Here is a 17708-nt window from a genome sequence, read left to right on the forward strand (position 1 = left end):
AAGTCCCCTTCTGAATCAAATCGGCAGGAAGCCCGTCTGGATCTTTCACTTATTTCAAAGACACTACTGACCACGTTTACATGAACATCTGTAATCTAGTTATTTGCCTTAATATACAATAATATAAATAAGGTGTTTACGTGAAGTGCTTTCATGTAAGAGTTCTCCTGTAAGACTTTAACTGCAGTTCAGCAGTTTCACTCATGAACATTTCATTCATGCCCCCGTGAATAACTGGGGTATTAGATGCAAATAAGGAGTAAGAACTGTTGAGAGTGTTATGGAATTTAATAACGCACGCCTAATGGAAAGAAAAAAGCTTCTGCATTTCACGATGTGTGTGTGTGTGTGTGTGGTGTGCAGTCCTTTACTGACAGTGTGTGTGTGTGGATCTTGTCGAAAATATGGCGAAAAGTCCTACATGACGGTAATAGTTTGACTGCGGTGTTTACTTCAATAATGTCACTGATATATGAATACTCCATGTCTTAATCCCATTTCTGATCGGTTCAGTTATGACTTAAGTCGGATTAAGGTAATCAAAAATCCCTGTTTGGAGCTTATGTAGGCCAGCTGTTCAAAATTCATGTTTTACTGAATAAACAGTTTGTAAACACAAGTACAGCTTATTGAACATAACTTATTTTCATCACCAATTATCATAGTAGAACAGTTTCTCAAGGAGTTTGAGATGCATTTTGGAAAACGGGAGATGAACCCCTGGTCTAATGCGCCACCTGGCTTGAGAAACCCGTTCTCAAAGACTTACTTTTAATCATTATTTGGGTAGCACACATATTCCGAATGCCTTCAGCAGAATTCAAATGAGCCATTATAATCTAGATTAATTGCAAGATTTCAGTGAGATTAATCTAGATAAAAAAAAATGAATTTATGCCCACCTATAACAAATTAATAAATATAAATAAAACCAAACCAGAATACTACAGAAAGATTTACAAAGATCACATGACATTGATGACTGAACCAATATTACAGTTTCTTTTTACTATTGCATAAACTCTTCCTAAACCATGTAAATCTGACAGCCATGAAAATTTGAAGGTTGTGTATATTAAGAAATTAATATTGTGATGTTTATATTGATTTCAGATGCTGCCTTCCCCTGCAAAGTTCCACTACATTTTTAACTTGCGAGATCTGAGCAGGATTTGGCAGGGGATCCTCACCGTGGGCTCAGAAGTGTGTCAGACGCCTCAACTGCTGGCGTCTCTTTTCCGCCACGAGTGTTCAAGGGTCATCGCTGACCGCTTCATTGATGAGAAGGACAGAGAGACGTTTGATGGCATTTTAGAGAGGGTGTGTAAACTAAATCCTGACTGGCTTCATGATCTTCTACCTCCTGCACAGGATGGCTACTTAAAGGTCCTGTGAAGTGCTTTGAAGTGTGCAGTTTTTTTATTAGATGTTTGGCGTAATCTCAACTGAACGATGAAGAGAGGGTGGGATATAATGTAGCTCCTCCCCTTTTTTAAAAACAGCCAATAGCACTGTGGTTTATCACAGCTCTGCCGGAGAGAGTGCATGAGCGCATCTAATGCGAAGCGTCTTAATGGGGCCGGGCATGTCAGATATATGATGAGAAGTGACAAACTGCAAGTTTTACATGTTTATATCAGTTTTATATTTCCTAAAAGTGATTTCTGTCACTGTTTTGTTGCACACTAGCTTATAGATATCTTAAAAACTACCATTACTGATGCTAACATCTAAAAAAAATATTTTAATTTCATAGGGCCTTTAATGCTTTAACAAATCTGTTTTTTTTTTCTCTCAAGATCACAGCACAGGATCATGGTCCTAGTCTTCTGGAGCAGGGGCCATGGCAAGGGTATTTTGTGGATTTCCTGCGGGATGCTCCAGAGATGACGGGAGAGGAACCGGAAGACGCTGAAGAAGAAACACCAAAAGTCTATGAGCCCATTCCCACATTCAAGGCTTTATCTGAGCGCCTGTCTATGTTTCAAGAGCAGTATAATGAAGCTGTTAGAGGAGCAGCCATGGATCTGGTCTTCTTTGAGGTTAGTGGGGTAAAAATGACAATGATAAAATGTTGTATAAAGTGGGCAGTGTTTTACGTTATGGCAATGCAATGCAATGCGCGCGTACTGAAGAGCGGTGTTGTCGCGCGCGTTCTAATCAGCGGTGTTGTTGTGCGCCTACTGAAGGGCGGGACAGAGGGCACTTTTGATCATTTTGGAAGGGCACTTTCTATCCAAGACTAAAAAGGGCATGTGCACTGCACAGGTTGAGCCCTATGTGTGCACGTGCCTGCAATGCAATACCTTTTTCACTTCAGGGCCCACCTTCTTCTCTGATTAAGTTTTGAAGACATTTTCTCTTAATTTATCTTGATTAATTAGCAACAAACGCAACATTTCTTTTGCCTTCTACTATTATTCTCTTTTTTTCTACAGCATTTTATAAAACAAAAACTACAAATCATTTCATAAATATATTTCATCACCTTAGAATTATAAGGTTCTATCTGACATTTTTGGCAAAATTGAGTTATTCACATATTCTTATTAAATGACAACGTATTTACATCATGTCATGTTTTTTTTTTTAATAAGTTGTTTACACTTTAAGATCTTGGCTCTATAAGGTTCTTTCTCTAAGTCAGGGGTGTCCAAACTTGGTCCTGGAGGGCTGGTGTCCTGGAGAGTTTAGCTCCAACCCTAATCAAACACACCTGAACACGCTAATTAAGCTTACTAGAAATACTAAAAGCTTCCTGGCAGATGTGTTGAAGCAAGTTGGATCTAAACTCAGCAGGACACCGGCTATCCAGGACCGAGTTGCTCTAAGTCAGTGGTTCTCAAACTTTTTTTCATCAACTACCACTTCAGAAAAAAAATGTCTCTCCAAGTACCACCAAAATGAGCAGTATTGAAATACAGTATTGTTGTAGGCCCAGTAAAGCAGCTACAACTCTGCCAAGTTAAAAAAACGTGGCAGATCACCTCAGAAATATAAGCTATATGTCATATATGGCATATTATATACATCATTTTTTATAAATTTTAAAATGTGTATAGCTTGTACATGACATATTTTTTATTCCTCCGCGTACCACTAGAAGGAAGCCTGCGTACCACTAGTGGTCCACGTACCACAGTTTGAGAACCACTGCTCTAAGTCAATCAGCATATCAAATGCACGCATGAGGACCAATCAGTACCAGCTTTCTTTGTTATTCCACTGGACTGCTCTGTCGACAGCAGAAAGAAACACAAAATCAACTAAATTATGCCGCTCCACACAAAATTGAGAAGAAACCTCACTGTGCACTATTTTATAGACCTTATCAAGGACAGCAGTCTAAATCTATATTCAGAATTAGTAGCCCCCTGAATTATCACCCCCCTGTTTAGTTTTCTCCCCAAATTATTTTAACGAAAAGATTTTTTCAACAAAAAATGTGTGTGAATGTTTCCCAGAGATGGGTTGCGGCTGGAAGGGCATCTGCTGCATAAAAACGTCTTGGATAAGTTGGCAGTTCGTTCTCCTGTGGCGACCCTGGATTAATAAAGGGACTAAGCCAACAAGAAAATGAATGAATGAATTTCTAAAAATAATACTCTAGTTTTAAAAACTAATTTTTAATAGCTCATTTATTTGATCTGCCATGATGACAGTAAATAATATTTAATTAGAACTTTTTCAAGACACTTTTATACAGTGTAAAGTGACATTTAAAGGCTTAATTAGGTTTATTAGGCAGGTTAGGGTAATTAGGCAAGTTTTTGAATAATGATGGTTTGTTCTGTAGACTAATGAATAAATATAGCTTAAAGAGGTTAATAATTTTGACCTTAAAATGTTTTTTAAAAAATTAAAAACTGCTTTTTTTCTAGCCGAAATCAAAACAAATGAGACTTTCTCCAGAAGAAAAAATGTTATTAGACACACTGTAAAAAGTTGTTTGTTGGCTCAGTTAAACATAATTTGGGAAATATTTAATAAAAAAAAAAATTCAAAAGGGGGACTAATAATTCTGACTTAAACTGTGTATATATATGTATTTTTTTTTTTTATTCACTATTTTACTCTAATAGTAGGTAATTTGCAATTGGATAATTGATAATAGATTATTTCCCTAATTTAGAAAAAAGTACAATGATAAAAAATAAAAATAAAAAGCTTCAAAATGAAAAAAAAAATCTCTAAAAATTGACAATTTACAATAGATTTTGTTTGAATGTTTACTGTCATTAAATGCTATCTCACAGCAATTCATAACTTTTTGTTTTAGTGGCTAACTCTTAATTTAAATTCATGAATTTGTGCGATCTTATTCGTACAATTTTGTAGGATTTGCTGATCCCCAATGACATTTGGGTTTGGTGCCATGCTTCCTTATAAAAAGCATATATTTTCGTATGACTGAGGTTTCCTCATGAGATCAAGCTGGATTATTATATATTAGATTTTCTTTGACATATATTTATGATAATCATTAAGAATTTGATTTAACTTTAATGTTAATCTCCATTTGGTTAATGTTAATCTACTTTGTCACAGGATGCCATGATCCATTTGATGAAAATATCCCGTATAATCCGGACGGCTCGTGGGAATGCACTACTGGTTGGAGTCGGAGGTTCTGGGAAACAGAGTCTCACCAGACTTGCATCCTTCATAGCTGGATACCAGAGCTTTCAAATCACACTGACAAGGTAACAATACTGCTCAGAGTTCTCTTGATTGGTTTGGATTAAATAAAAAATAAAATCAATAGATTTCGTTTGGGTTTGCTTAGTGTGTATGCTATAATTTCTAAGACCTAAAATCTGAAGCAAAAAAAAAAAAAAAAAAAATATATATATATATATATATATATATATATATATATATATATATATATATATATATATATATATATATATAGCAATCTCACAAAAGGTTTATTAGTCTAAAGTATTTTTATTTTATTTATTTATTTATTTATTTATTTTTAGATATTTTCTATTTAAATTGTTTCATTGTTCATTACTATACCCTGGATTCATTTTTCTAGTTGCATATTCTTGCAATATGTTTGGGATGAATACTAAGAAATACCTTGTACTTTCCTAAAGGGTCACACCTCTAGTTTGGAAAAAGTCAGGAAAGTAGGTGTGTCCAGCTCTGTTTAGGTGGGACTGTCGGGGGAGGGAAAGAGGGAAGGTGCGTAAAAATTTGCATAAAAATGGGAGTTTCCGTTTGGGCATGCACTGATTTTCACAGAGACAAAACAAACACACAGACGCAGGGGAGAAAGACAGTGACTGTTTACATGGACGTCAGTAATTGAATTATTTGCCAAATTATTAAATGGTGGCACTTTCATTCAGGAACATTTCGTGCGTGCCCCCTGTGACAATTGTGACATTGCATGCAAGGAACTGCTGGAAAAGTCTAGTTTTAATTGAATGTTTGATAAGGCACTGTATATGGGCGAAAAAAAAAACTCTCCATTTCTCTGTAACTTAGATGTACTCTGTAGGTAGCGTCAGAAAGCTGTGTGTATAAACTATCCTGTCACAAAATCCGGCGAAAATTCTACACAACGATAACAGTTTGATTTCAGCGTTTACATGTTTACACTCGGAGAGCAGCATTTACAGCGGATCTGTAAGTCCGTAATATTGTAGTGATATTAAAGTACTGTAAGCTTAGCAACTTGGAAATCATTTTGACTAAGGTCTGTCTTTAAACACTGAAAGAGTACTGCTGACGATATGAAATAACTTTGCTATCTGAATAAACAAACAAAGACCACTGATCGCTCACTTGCCAAATCTGTAGAGATAGAACAATCAACAGCAACTGGAACCACGTCTTTGTTAAAAGGACACGATCGGCAAATGCGGATTTCACCATTTCTAGATGCGAAAAGCTCTTGAGTAAAAGTTCCGTACAAACGTATTTCTGCCGCATGTGTTGCGTGCACTGTAATCCACATGTAAGTCCAGCTGCACTCTCATAGCGAAAATGAAAACAAAACACATTTATAAACGCAACACTGACGACGCATGTCTCCAAACAATTCTTCTTCTTTCACTTGTTTTGGCAACACAACGTGGTGTCTCTCTGCCGTCTGAAGACTGTAACAAGTAAAAACAGTCCTTGAAGCTATCATGCATATTAATGAAGTTGCACCTCATAGACAATAGAGCGCACTGATTGATTTGAACTATGTCTTTCTCATGAATTAATGCTGCACACTCAGAGACGTCACAAAGTACTCCCAGGGACATACATTCAGGCCCCGTTTACACTAGTGCGTTTTAGTTTTAAAACACTAGCGTTTTACCTAGCGTCTCTGAACATATCTCCGTCCACACTACCAAAAACGTATATCATAAGACCATTCACGCACTCTGGGCATGCGCGTTCTAGTATAAACAGAAACCATGCGTCTCGCTTGGCATTTGGGTATTGTTAATCAACAAACGCCGGTTGAACATTAAACGCGATGGCAAAGAAAGCAAGAGAGTTATTTTTGTGGACAGACGTCGAGGTCGAGTTGTTACTAAACGTAACAAGTAAATAACTGCACAATGGCGCCTAAAACAGACAACAGTGCAAACAACGCTCCCATTTCTGTGCCCATGTTTTTGTTTACAGTACTGTTTTCCGGTAGCGTTAAAGCCATGTGTTATAGTCATGTGATATAGGCTTGACGAATAAGGGACGGATACGCAATGACACAAAAGCCCCAATCAGGTAGCGAATCTCAGCATCTATGTTTTCAGATGTCTCCGTTTGTCCTCATCCACAAGATGGAGCAGCAGCATTTCAGAATGAAAACGGCCTCTCTATCGTTTTCAAAGCACTCTGTTTTCGGCGCTCGAGAACTCCGGCGTAGTGTGGACGGATGGTGTAACCGTAGCAAACTTATGCGTTTTAAAACGAAAATGCATTAGTGTAAACGGGGCCTCAGTCTACACGCCGGAATACACACAAAAATTTGTCTCTAACCGGAAGAACGTTACTGCTCGAAATAATGCAAAAACAACCAATTTTCACTTTTTTGTGAAATATGTGTGTCCTATTAGTGTTTTTAGCAGCGTGGGACACATATATGAATGTCAACAGCTTAAAAAATGTGTTTTGGTGTTTCGTGACCCTTTAAGATACAGTATTGATTCTTTATATCATTGGATATGTTTTTTTTTATAATCAGAAAGGGGATGCAATTTATTTTAACAAGATGAAACATAATTTCTTCCCTCACAGAACCTACAATGTGAGTAATCTAATTGAGGACCTGAAAGCCCTGTACAGAATTGCAGGTTTGGAAGGAAAGGGCGTGACCTTCATCTTCACCGACAATGACATCAAAGATGAAGCTTTTCTGGAGTACATGAACAACGTTCTGGCATCTGGTGAAGTCTCAAACCTGTTTGCCCGAGACGAAGTGGATGAGATCACCCAAAGTCTTATTCCAGCCATGAAGAAGGATCTCCCACGCTGCCCACCCACCATCGACAACCTCTACAACTACTTTCTATCCAGAGTACGCAGTAACCTGCATGTGGCTCTTTGCTTTTCTCCAGTTGGCGAGAAGTTGCGTTCGCGTGCCCTGAAGTTCCCCGGCCTCATCTCTGGGTGTACTGTGGACTGGTTCCAGCGATGGCCACGAGATGCTTTGGTAGCCGTGGCTCAGCACTTCCTCTCCAACTATTCACTGCGCTGCTCGGACGAGGTGAAGAGGAGTGTGGTGCAAACAATGGGAACGTTCCAAGACATGGTAGCTGAGATCTGCACAGAGTACTTCCAGCGCTTCAGACGTCAGACCTATGTGACGCCCAAATCCTACTTGACATTTATTAAGGGTTACCAGATGATTTACACGGAAAAGATTGAAAACGTTGGGGTGCTCGCTGAACGAATGAACACAGGTTTGCAATTGTATTTTTTACAGCTAAAATTACGTTTTATTACCACATTAGATTAAGAATTTTTGAGTTTTTGTTTTTGTATTTTATAGTAACTTGTTTGAGTAAAATGTAATTTTGGTTTTGCTCTGAAAGCTCTTGATGATATTCAGGGCTCGAAATTGCGACCATTTTGGTCGCATATGCGCCCGAAAATTAATCAATGCAACCTTGTAATATATATGAGAGCATTAGTGCGACTGCATGTAATGGTTGTAGTGCGACCTGTTATGATTTTGTCTAAAATAGTGCTGAATCGCACTTCCCTGCCACTATATTGGTTCATATTAGCTGTCAGTCACTCATGGTATTCTGCTGTCAGGTGACAGGGAAGGAGCTTTTATGACCACGGGAAATGCAAACGGCTAAAGAGTGAAAACTTAAAGCACACAGGTTTGCAAACCCCACCTAAAGTTAAGGCGCAGATGAGAGCGATCATGACGTGGTGAATATTGATCCGCCAGCTGAGATCAATCAAGTACGTGTTTTCGGAGAAGGCGCCCGAATCTCGATGCGTTGCGTTTTACTGCGTGTTCAGCGCAAATGTCCGCTAATAGTCAAATCTAATACTGTACATATCATCGCCAAAGAAGCTCGCCTTTACTAAGTTTACACTGAAACTGCGGTTTATAACAAAGAGCAGTATTGCGCCGGTGGTCATCGCAAGAATCCTGCTCAACCTGCTCATAAATTGGGTCCGCTGACTCGCCTGCTTTTCCACAAACACAGAAAAATGAAGATCAGCTCAGACTAAACATTTAAATTGACACAATCTGAAACCAAAACTTTTAAAGAGTGATAGAAGTAAGACTTTCTTTTGTCTATTCTTTCTTGTGGTGTATATTATTTTTTCTATTTATTTACTGATGACTGTTTTGCAGCTTTCAGCATTGAATTGAATTATGTATTATAATCTTTAGTTTGTTTTGTAGCAAAACTATTATTTATTAAATTGACATGCATATAAAAACAGCAGTACAAAATAAATATTTCTTACTGCAACGCTTCATTTTGTTTGAAGCAAACCATACATTTATTTTTCATAAAGTATCAGACTTTTTATAGCAGATAACCTACATTCAAGCACATTCAAGACAACATCATAATGAGAAATGTAATTCATTGTTACTATTATTGTCATTTTCATCATCATTAATATTCTATAATTATTAGACAGTAATTTTGGAATTATTGCACACAAATATCAATGTCATCTCAGCATTAGTTAGATAGTTGTTTCTGGTTTTTGTTAGTCCTAATTGATGTTGTTTTAAAATACAATAAATCCCTTAAAATACCATTTGCAGTGGTGCTCATTCATTTTTGGTGGGTGCTCCTAAATTTTTTTTGCTGCTCCTAAATATTTGAAGTTGGGAGCACCGCTGCTACCAAGTAAAAAAGTTAATTTCGAGCCCTGATATTTATTCAGAGTTTAAAATAAAAGTGTTGCCATTTAGAGCATAAAATTAACATTGCAAAATACGCTAAATGGCAATAATCAATTTTGTTTTATGAAACTTTATTAGACCTTTATAAAATAAAACAAATATTAACATTTTACTTAAACACATACCTAGTAGATCCAGTATATATATATATATATATATATATATATATATATATATATATATATATATATATATATATATATATATATATAATATATATACAACAGTTCTGTCTGGTTCTCGTATCTGATTGTCTGATAGCCAAGAGATATTTAAAGAGCCCATATTATACATGAAATAGGGTCATATTTTGGTTGTAAGGGTCTCCAACAACAGTCTAATATGCATGCAAGGACAAAAAACACTTTCATAGTCTAATAATCTGCATCTATTTTTACCTAATTATCCCAGCGACTCCCATATGAATCGTCCAGTGATTCATTTGTTCCCAAACCCCTCCTTAGCGCGAAGATAATCTGCGCTGATTGGACCAATGACAGTCTGTTGCGATTGGTTGACACTGACTGACTTCAGCGAGAGACAGAGTGAAATGCCCAGCAGCTAATCAACAATATAGAAGTAGTCACAGTGCATACATGCTCGATAGTGTAAGGCGTGGATTTTAGCTGCCAGTGGGTGAATGTAAATACAGACGATGGACTTGAAAATACAGACGACTATTAAATAACTATTTTATTGAGCAAAAACTCCAAGAACTGGCGAGGAGATCTCCTAGCTTGTCACACTCTGCTCTTTTCACAGACACACACACACACATATTGCAATCGTCTGCGCACACACACACACACACACACACACATAACCCTCCTCCGGACGACAATGTGCACACACACACACACACACACATAACCCTGACTGAATCCCAATCTGCTTATAACTGCCCATTAACAGGAATATTTCTATATACACACTATTGTATGTATAGCTATATTGCAGCATGTGCAAGTTTAAATGTAAACTAAGCATGTTGTTAAATAAGTGTATATATGTGTATCAATAGTGTTGTGATGCGATGTGGTACTAAAGTATCTGTTTAAATCTAGACTTTAACATCTCATCTATAGGTCTGGAGCGGCTCATGGAGGCTGAACTGTCAGTAAATGAGCTTCGTGTGGAGCTGAGAGAGAAGGAGAAGGTGTTGGAGGTGGCTAAACAGAAAGCTGGTGAAGTTCTGCTGGAGGTCACAGCCAAGGCACAAGCTGCAGAGAAGGTGAAGGCTCAGGTCCAGAAGGTGAAAGATAAAGCCCAGGCAATCGTGGATGAGATTGAAGGGGACAAGAAGGTGGCCGAGTCCAAACTTGAGGCTGCCAAACCAGCATTGGAAGCATCCGAGGCGGCTTTAAAGGTAGATGGAGGTCACTGAATAGTATCTCATGCTGACTTAAAGACTTACATTTAATTAATCTTATCTCCTCTGTGGTTTGTAGACCATCAAGCCTGCAGATATCGCAACAGTGCGTAAACTAGGAAAGCCTCCACATCTGATCATGCGGATCATGGACTGTGTGCTGCTGCTGTTCCAGCGGCGGGTTGATGGGGTCACCATGGACCCTGAGAGACCCTGTGTGAAACCTTCATGGGGTGAAGCTCTTAAACTGATGAATAACTCTGGATTCCTTAGCATGCTGCTCAACTTCAACAAGGTCAGGCGACACGGTGATGCTAATCAAACCTTTATTTTTGTAACGTGGAGACTGACATGGAGGGATCCATTTTGCAGTATTTATTAGACACAGTTCAAACACAAACATCCAACACGCACTAAAGTGCGAACTCACATCAACAGCATTCAATAAAGATCGTGGGGCTGGCGGCTGACACACACAGAGTGATTTACCAGGCATAGATCAGTGGCAGGCAGCGTGGTTCAGAGTCCTTATAACAGGTGTGGGTCGTGGGCAGGCAGCTTGGTACAAAGTCAGTGTAACAAGCGCGGGTCGTGGGCAGGCAGAAGACAACTCAGGGTCAGAAACAGTCCAGGGTAATGCACAGAAGATCAGGCAGGGAATAACGCTCAGAAATGTTGGCCGTGGCTGAACAAGACTTTGCAATGAACTGTGGTTTGAGTGTGGCTTATATAGGGAGCGTGGGTCGTTAACGGGATTCAGATCAGGTGTGTGCACAATCAGTCTAGGTGGATGATGTAATGCTTAAAAGTCCGGGGATGGCGGCCTCTGCTGGCCAGCGAGGGGAATGACTGGGACCGAGTCGGTGACAATTTTGGATGTATTAGAAATATGGTGTGAAGTAGAGATCTGCGCGGGACTAAATTTTGAATCCCGCTCCCACCCGCACCCGCCAAGTTTTAGCCCGAACCCGACCGCTCCCGCTTATATTAAGAATTTATTGTCCCGCTGCCCGACCCGCCCCGTTTTCTGCCCGCCGCGCCTGATCCCGCTAAAGAGCGGGGGAGAACAAAACCGAAAATCCCCCAGCTATACAGTCCAGACAGCCAAGCTGTCTGTATAAACACACACACACACACACAGCACCAAGCACACACACACAGACAAATCTCTCTCTCTCATAAGCGCGCGCGCACTAACACACACACAAGCACCAAGCAGACACACAGGCGTTTGCTATTATATCAACTCAAAGGCTTGTAATACCATGTATCAAGTACCAATGTAATACCAAAAGGTTTTATATAAAGGTATATAAATACTGAGTCGCGCCAGCTCCGGGCCGCAGCGCACATTACTCTCGGGCCGATTCCGGCGCGGATGCGGCAGCGTCGGCTCGCTTACGGCCGCCGCATCTGGCCCGATTGATTCGGGCCGGAATTGGGCAGTGAGTCCACAAGCATCCGGAGTCCGGCAGCCGGAGCCGGGCTGAGTGGTAAGTCTTCGGCAGGCGAGAATCTAGCCGGAACTGGCCCGAGTGTATTTTGCTATCTGGGAAAGCTCTCTCTCTCTCTCTCTCTCTCTCTCTCTCTCTCTCTCATTTGCGCGCACGCGCACTGACATACACACACACAAGCACCAAGCACACACACACACAGGCAAAGCTCGCTCTCTCTCTCTCTCTCTCTCTCTCTCTCTCATTCGCATAGCAATATCCGCGATACTGCTAGACAGCCCGCTCCCGTCCCAAATTAAACCCGTTACCGACCGCTCCCGCGATTTATTCTGAAATTTATTCCCGCGCCGCAGAAATCTGGTCGGGTCCTGCGGCACCCGCGGGACAGCCGCGGGAATGCAGACCTCTAGTGTGAAGCTACACTGGCCTCATGGTTCAGCCAACTGACCCAGCCGAGGCTCAAACCAGCGACCTTTTTTCTATGAGGCAATTGTGCTACCCACTGCACCACTGTGATGCCCCTCAATTTGATCATGTTATTCTTATTAATTGTCTTATTTATCTAAACCTTTTGAGGCCCTTTGATTTAGAACAGTTGATCTACATGGATCTCCATGATTATTTGGTGATGGCCATTTGAGCTCTTTAGCTGTTCAAATGGAAACCCCCACATATATATTTATACACTGGACTTTATTAATATAGACTTTCTGCCATTCACATTATCACTGATGGAGTGCCCTCTGGGTTGTGGGTCAGTGATTGCTGGAACATGCATCTGTTCAGACTTTGTAAACAGGATTATGGTGTCCCGGTAATGATCCAAGTTTAGAGCAGCCTTAGGCCACTGTGACACAGTTACACAGCAGCAGTCAAAGTCAGATAGTTAGCACAATCTCAGTGGACTCAACAGTAGGACAGAAATAAAGCAAAGATTAAACATCCTAATCTCCATCTGACCTCATCTAACCTTTGATTTTCAGTCAAAACGATTACAGTTTTAGTCACTATTGGTTTCATAATCGAGTTTAGACTGCAGAATAGATTCTCACTGTGTAAAAGCATGACACTTTCCTTGACATTTCTGTTTAAAGGACACTATTACAGAAGAGGTGGTTGAGCTGCTCTCTCCATATCTGGCGATGGAAGACTATAACCTAGAAACAGCTAAAAGAACCTGTGGTAATGTGGCAGGTCTCTGTTCATGGACTGAAGCGATGGTGGAATTCTTTGGCATCAATAAGGAAGTTCTGCCCTTAAAGGTCATATTCATAGGCTGCACAAGTCATTCTGTAATATGTAATTAAGTATGTAATAAAGGTTTCTTGTGCTCAAGGCTGACAAATACTTTTTCATGTCATGGTTGAAATCTTGAAATGTGTTGTTTTGTATGACAGGCTAATTTGAAGCTTCAAGAGGCTCGTTTGACTGTAGCACAGGATGAACTATCAAGAGCCCAGGAACAACTGGATGCTAAGCAGAAGGAACTGGACGATGCTCAGGTGTTGTATAGGTGTCAATTTTTCAATAAATAATGACTTAATAAAAAGGCTTTCCATTGATAGATTTTAGGATAGAACAATGTTTGGCTGAGAAAAAAATAGATTTGACATTCTGCATTCTGAAGTACTGTTGAGAAATTTGCTTTAAACATGCTTTAAGCAATGCATAGTACTATTTTAGTTTTAAATTTGTTTTAATATATTTACAGTAGGACATTTACAAATGCATCCATGAAGCGTGATCTTAATATTCTTTACTTAATATTCTTATGATTTTTGACACAAAATAAAAATCATTAGTTTTGACCCATACAATATGTTTTTGGATATTGCCACATATATTGCTTGTGCAACTTAAGGTTTTGCGCTCAATGGTCACATAAATATAATAAGGGCTGGGAATCGAGAACCAGTTCTATTAAAAAAAAGAAATGTAGAAACTAATAATCTTCATGACTTTTCAATCCACAAAAATGGACAAGTTCTTTAAAGCTCTTAAATGGATGTAAATGCACACATTTACACAGGCGATGTATGACGCTGCCATGAAGGAAAAGCAGGACCTGCTAGATGATGCCGAGGCATGCAAAAAGAAAATGTCCAATGCCGTGGCACTTATAGATGGACTTGGTGGAGAAAAGGTTTCAAATTCTTTCCTTTTGGCTTCAAAGTACAATTAATGAGAGCTTGCACTGCACGTTCACTGCAAGATTTAAATAATGCATAAATCAACTAAACAGGCAAACTGTGCATGTGCTAATGTGTTTGTCTTAGATTCGCTGGACAGAGAGCAGTGCTCAGTTTGAGAGGCAAATCAAAGATATGGTCGGTGACGTGTTACTTGCCACTGGATTTCTGTCCTACTCTGGACCTTTCAACCAAGAGTATCGAACTCTTCTCATGCAACAGTGGAAGAAAGAGATGGATAGCAGGCACATTCCTTACAGCGAGGTATGTTCATTTCAACATAAAAATCCGGGTAACACATTACTTGAAGAGGGTGTTCATAAGAAGCCTTTAATGAAACCTTTAAAATTATTATACGACACGTGTCATGAATGTAAATGAGTATTTATGCATGCTTATAACATATGTCATCAAGTGTCATTCACTCAGTCATGACATTTTTAATGCACAGATGACATTTAGTTATGGGAACTTGATATAAACAAATACTTCACAACCTTTTTTGTCATTGTCATGACAACTTGACATTACCACGATGACAAAACTTGTCATAAATCTGTCATAAACATGATTGCTTTGAAACCATTATAAATATGTCATGAACTTTATAAGAGTCATTTTTTTAATCTTATTTATTATTTTTACTTTTTCCTACCTTTTTTAGGTTTTAATAAAAAAACAGATTGTTCCTCTGAAAAAAGTGATCAGAAAAAATATTTAAGATGCAGTTGTAATGCCGTTATGACAATCATGTTTATGACAGATTTATGACAAGTATTGTCAAGGTGACATGACAAACATGATATAACTGAGCAAATGACACTTAATAACAGTTATAATAGGCATGCATATAATCTCATTCACATTCATGATATGTGAGAAAGAGATCACGGACATTTTTTTTCCATTGGTAGTACGGCCTAAAAAACGTGTTTACAATGAACCCAGTCGGACTTCAGCTCTGCATTTCTAACAGCAACGAAAAAACAAAACAAAACATTTGGTCACTTAAATAAACTCAATGCTTCAGTGCAGATGGCTTATGAACACCTCTTCAAGTGAAGTGTTACCAAAATTGGTTATTCCATCAAGCTTGTTTTTACAGCTTTGAAATCTTATACAATGGTTTTCCCCCCAGAACCTGAATCTGATCAATATGCTGGTGGATAACGCCACTATAGGAGAATGGAACCTGCAGGGTCTCCCCAATGATGACCTGTCCATTCAGAATGGCATCATCGTGACAAAAGCTTCTCGTTATCCTTTGCTGATTGATCCACAGGGCCAAGGCAAGATCTGGATCAAGAATCGTGAACAGAGTAATGACCTACAGGTAAGATTTGCAAATCCATTTACATGACAACATTTTCAGCCAAAAGCTGGAAATGCTTTATTGTCTTTGCCTGTTCGTTTAAAAGACAACTGTTTTTTTTTTTTTTTGCCACCAGGTGACATCTCTTAACCACAAATATTTCCGAACTCACCTGGAAGACTGTCTGTCCCAGGGCAAACCTTTGCTCTTAGAGGATGTTGGGGAAGAGCTTGATCCAGTGCTGGATAACATTCTGGAGAAGAACTTCATAAAGACTGGAAAAACCTCCAAAGTATGTAACCTACTGTATAGAGTAATATTTATACTATATATATACTATCTTTGTTTTTCATGTTAGGTTAAAGTTGGGGACAAAGAAGTGGACGTGATGGAGACGTTTACTCTGTACATAACAACTAAACTGGCCAACCCCGCATATAGTCCAGAGATCAATGCGAAGACAGGAGTGGTGGATTTTACTGTCACTATGAAGGGCTTGGAAGACCAGTTACTCGGCAGAGTCATTCTCATAGAAAAAAAGGTAAGTGCCATTAAAAGGACTGTTCACCTAAAAATTATAATTTGCTGAGAAATTACTCACGATCAGATCATCCTTTATTAATTTTTTTTTCTTCAGTAGAACTTCCTTGGTGATTCTTAAAATGAAATTTAATGACTACCAGCATTTTGAAAAACAAAAAGCTAAATTAATACTCGCGGCTCCTGACTATACAGTGCATCCGGAAAGTATTCATAACACTTTTTATGTTACAGTCTCATTGCAAAATGGATTAAACTAATTTATTTCCTTAAAATTCTACACACAATACCCCATTATGACAATGTGAAAAAAAGATTTTTTTAAATTGTTGCAAATTTTTTCAAAATAAAAAAGCTGAAAAATCACATGTACATCAGTATTCACAGCCTTTGCTCAATACTTTATTGATGCAGCTTTGGCAGCAATTACATTCTCAAGTGTTTTTGAATATGATGCCACAAGCTTGACACACCTGTCTTTGGGAATGTTTGGCCATTCTTCTTTGCAGTACCTCTCAAGCTCTATCAGGCTGGATGGGACAGTGTTGGGATAGTGTACAGCCATTTTCAGGTGTCTCCAAAGATGTTCAATAGGTTTTAGATCTGGGCTCTGGCTGGGACACTCAATGACATTCACAGAGTTGTTGTGAAGCCACTCCATTGATATTTTAGCGGGGTACTTAAAGTCATTGTCCTGCTGGAAGATGAACCATCGCCCCAGTTTGAGGTCAAGAGCACTCAAGAGCAGGTTTTCATTCAGGATGTCTCTGTACATTGCTGCATTCATCTTTCCCTCTATCCTGACTAGTCTTCCAGTTCCTGCTGCTGAAAAACATCCCTACAGCATGATGCTGCCACCACCATGGTATTAGCCTGGTGATGACCAGTGCCTGGTTATCTCCCAACATAACGCCTGGTATCCACTCCAAAGAGTTCAATTTTCATCCCATCAGACCAGAGGATTTTGTTTCTTATGGTCTGAGAGTCCTTCAGATGCCGTTTGGCATTTCCAGACAGGGAGTGACTTCCGTCTGGCCACTCTACCTCTCTACCACTCTTGGTGGATTGCTGCACAGATGGTTGTCCTTCTGCAATGTTCTCCTCTCTCCACAGACGAACGCTGGAGCTCAGACAGAGTGACCATCGGGTTATTGATCACCTCCTTGACTAAGGCCCTTCTCCCCCAATCACTCAGCTTAGATGGCTGGCCAGCTCTTAGAAGATACCTTGTGGTTCCAAACATCCTCTACTTACGGATGATAGAGGCCACTGTGCTCATTAGACCTTTTGGAGCAGCAGAAATTTTCTGTAACCTTCCTCAGCCTTGTGCCTTGAGACAATCCTGTCTCGGAGGTCTACAGACAATTCCCTTGTCGTCATGCTTGGTTTGTGCTTTGACATGCACTGTCAACCCTGGTACCTTATATAGACAGGTGTATGCCTTTTT

General features: G+C 39.3%; 2 protein-coding genes across 2 annotated transcripts in view; one reads left to right on the plus strand and one right to left on the minus strand.

Moving 5' to 3' along the window:
• Positions 1 to 17708, minus strand: part of agap3 (ArfGAP with GTPase domain, ankyrin repeat and PH domain 3) — a 985397-nt gene that overhangs the window by 158516 nt on the left and 809173 nt on the right. The gene's annotated exons all lie outside the window — the stretch shown is intronic.
• dnah5l (dynein, axonemal, heavy chain 5 like) overlaps positions 1 to 17708 on the plus strand; it is a 113592-nt gene that overhangs the window by 71378 nt on the left and 24506 nt on the right. The window contains exons 55-67 of the mRNA XM_002666688.7: positions 1114 to 1320; positions 1800 to 2042; positions 4549 to 4703; positions 7249 to 7913; positions 10483 to 10763; positions 10846 to 11061; positions 13315 to 13482; positions 13618 to 13722; positions 14250 to 14363; positions 14497 to 14673; positions 15548 to 15742; positions 15858 to 16013; positions 16080 to 16262. Of these exons, the coding sequence (XP_002666734.3) occupies positions 1114 to 1320; positions 1800 to 2042; positions 4549 to 4703; positions 7249 to 7913; positions 10483 to 10763; positions 10846 to 11061; positions 13315 to 13482; positions 13618 to 13722; positions 14250 to 14363; positions 14497 to 14673; positions 15548 to 15742; positions 15858 to 16013; positions 16080 to 16262 (2865 nt within the window). The remainder of the gene's footprint in view (positions 1 to 1113; positions 1321 to 1799; positions 2043 to 4548; positions 4704 to 7248; positions 7914 to 10482; positions 10764 to 10845; positions 11062 to 13314; positions 13483 to 13617; positions 13723 to 14249; positions 14364 to 14496; positions 14674 to 15547; positions 15743 to 15857; positions 16014 to 16079; positions 16263 to 17708) is intronic.

The sequence above is a fragment of the Danio rerio genome, chromosome 24, assembly GCF_049306965.1.
Source record: "Danio rerio strain Tuebingen ecotype United States chromosome 24, GRCz12tu, whole genome shotgun sequence".
Classification (NCBI taxonomy): domain Eukaryota; kingdom Metazoa; phylum Chordata; class Actinopteri; order Cypriniformes; family Danionidae; genus Danio; species Danio rerio.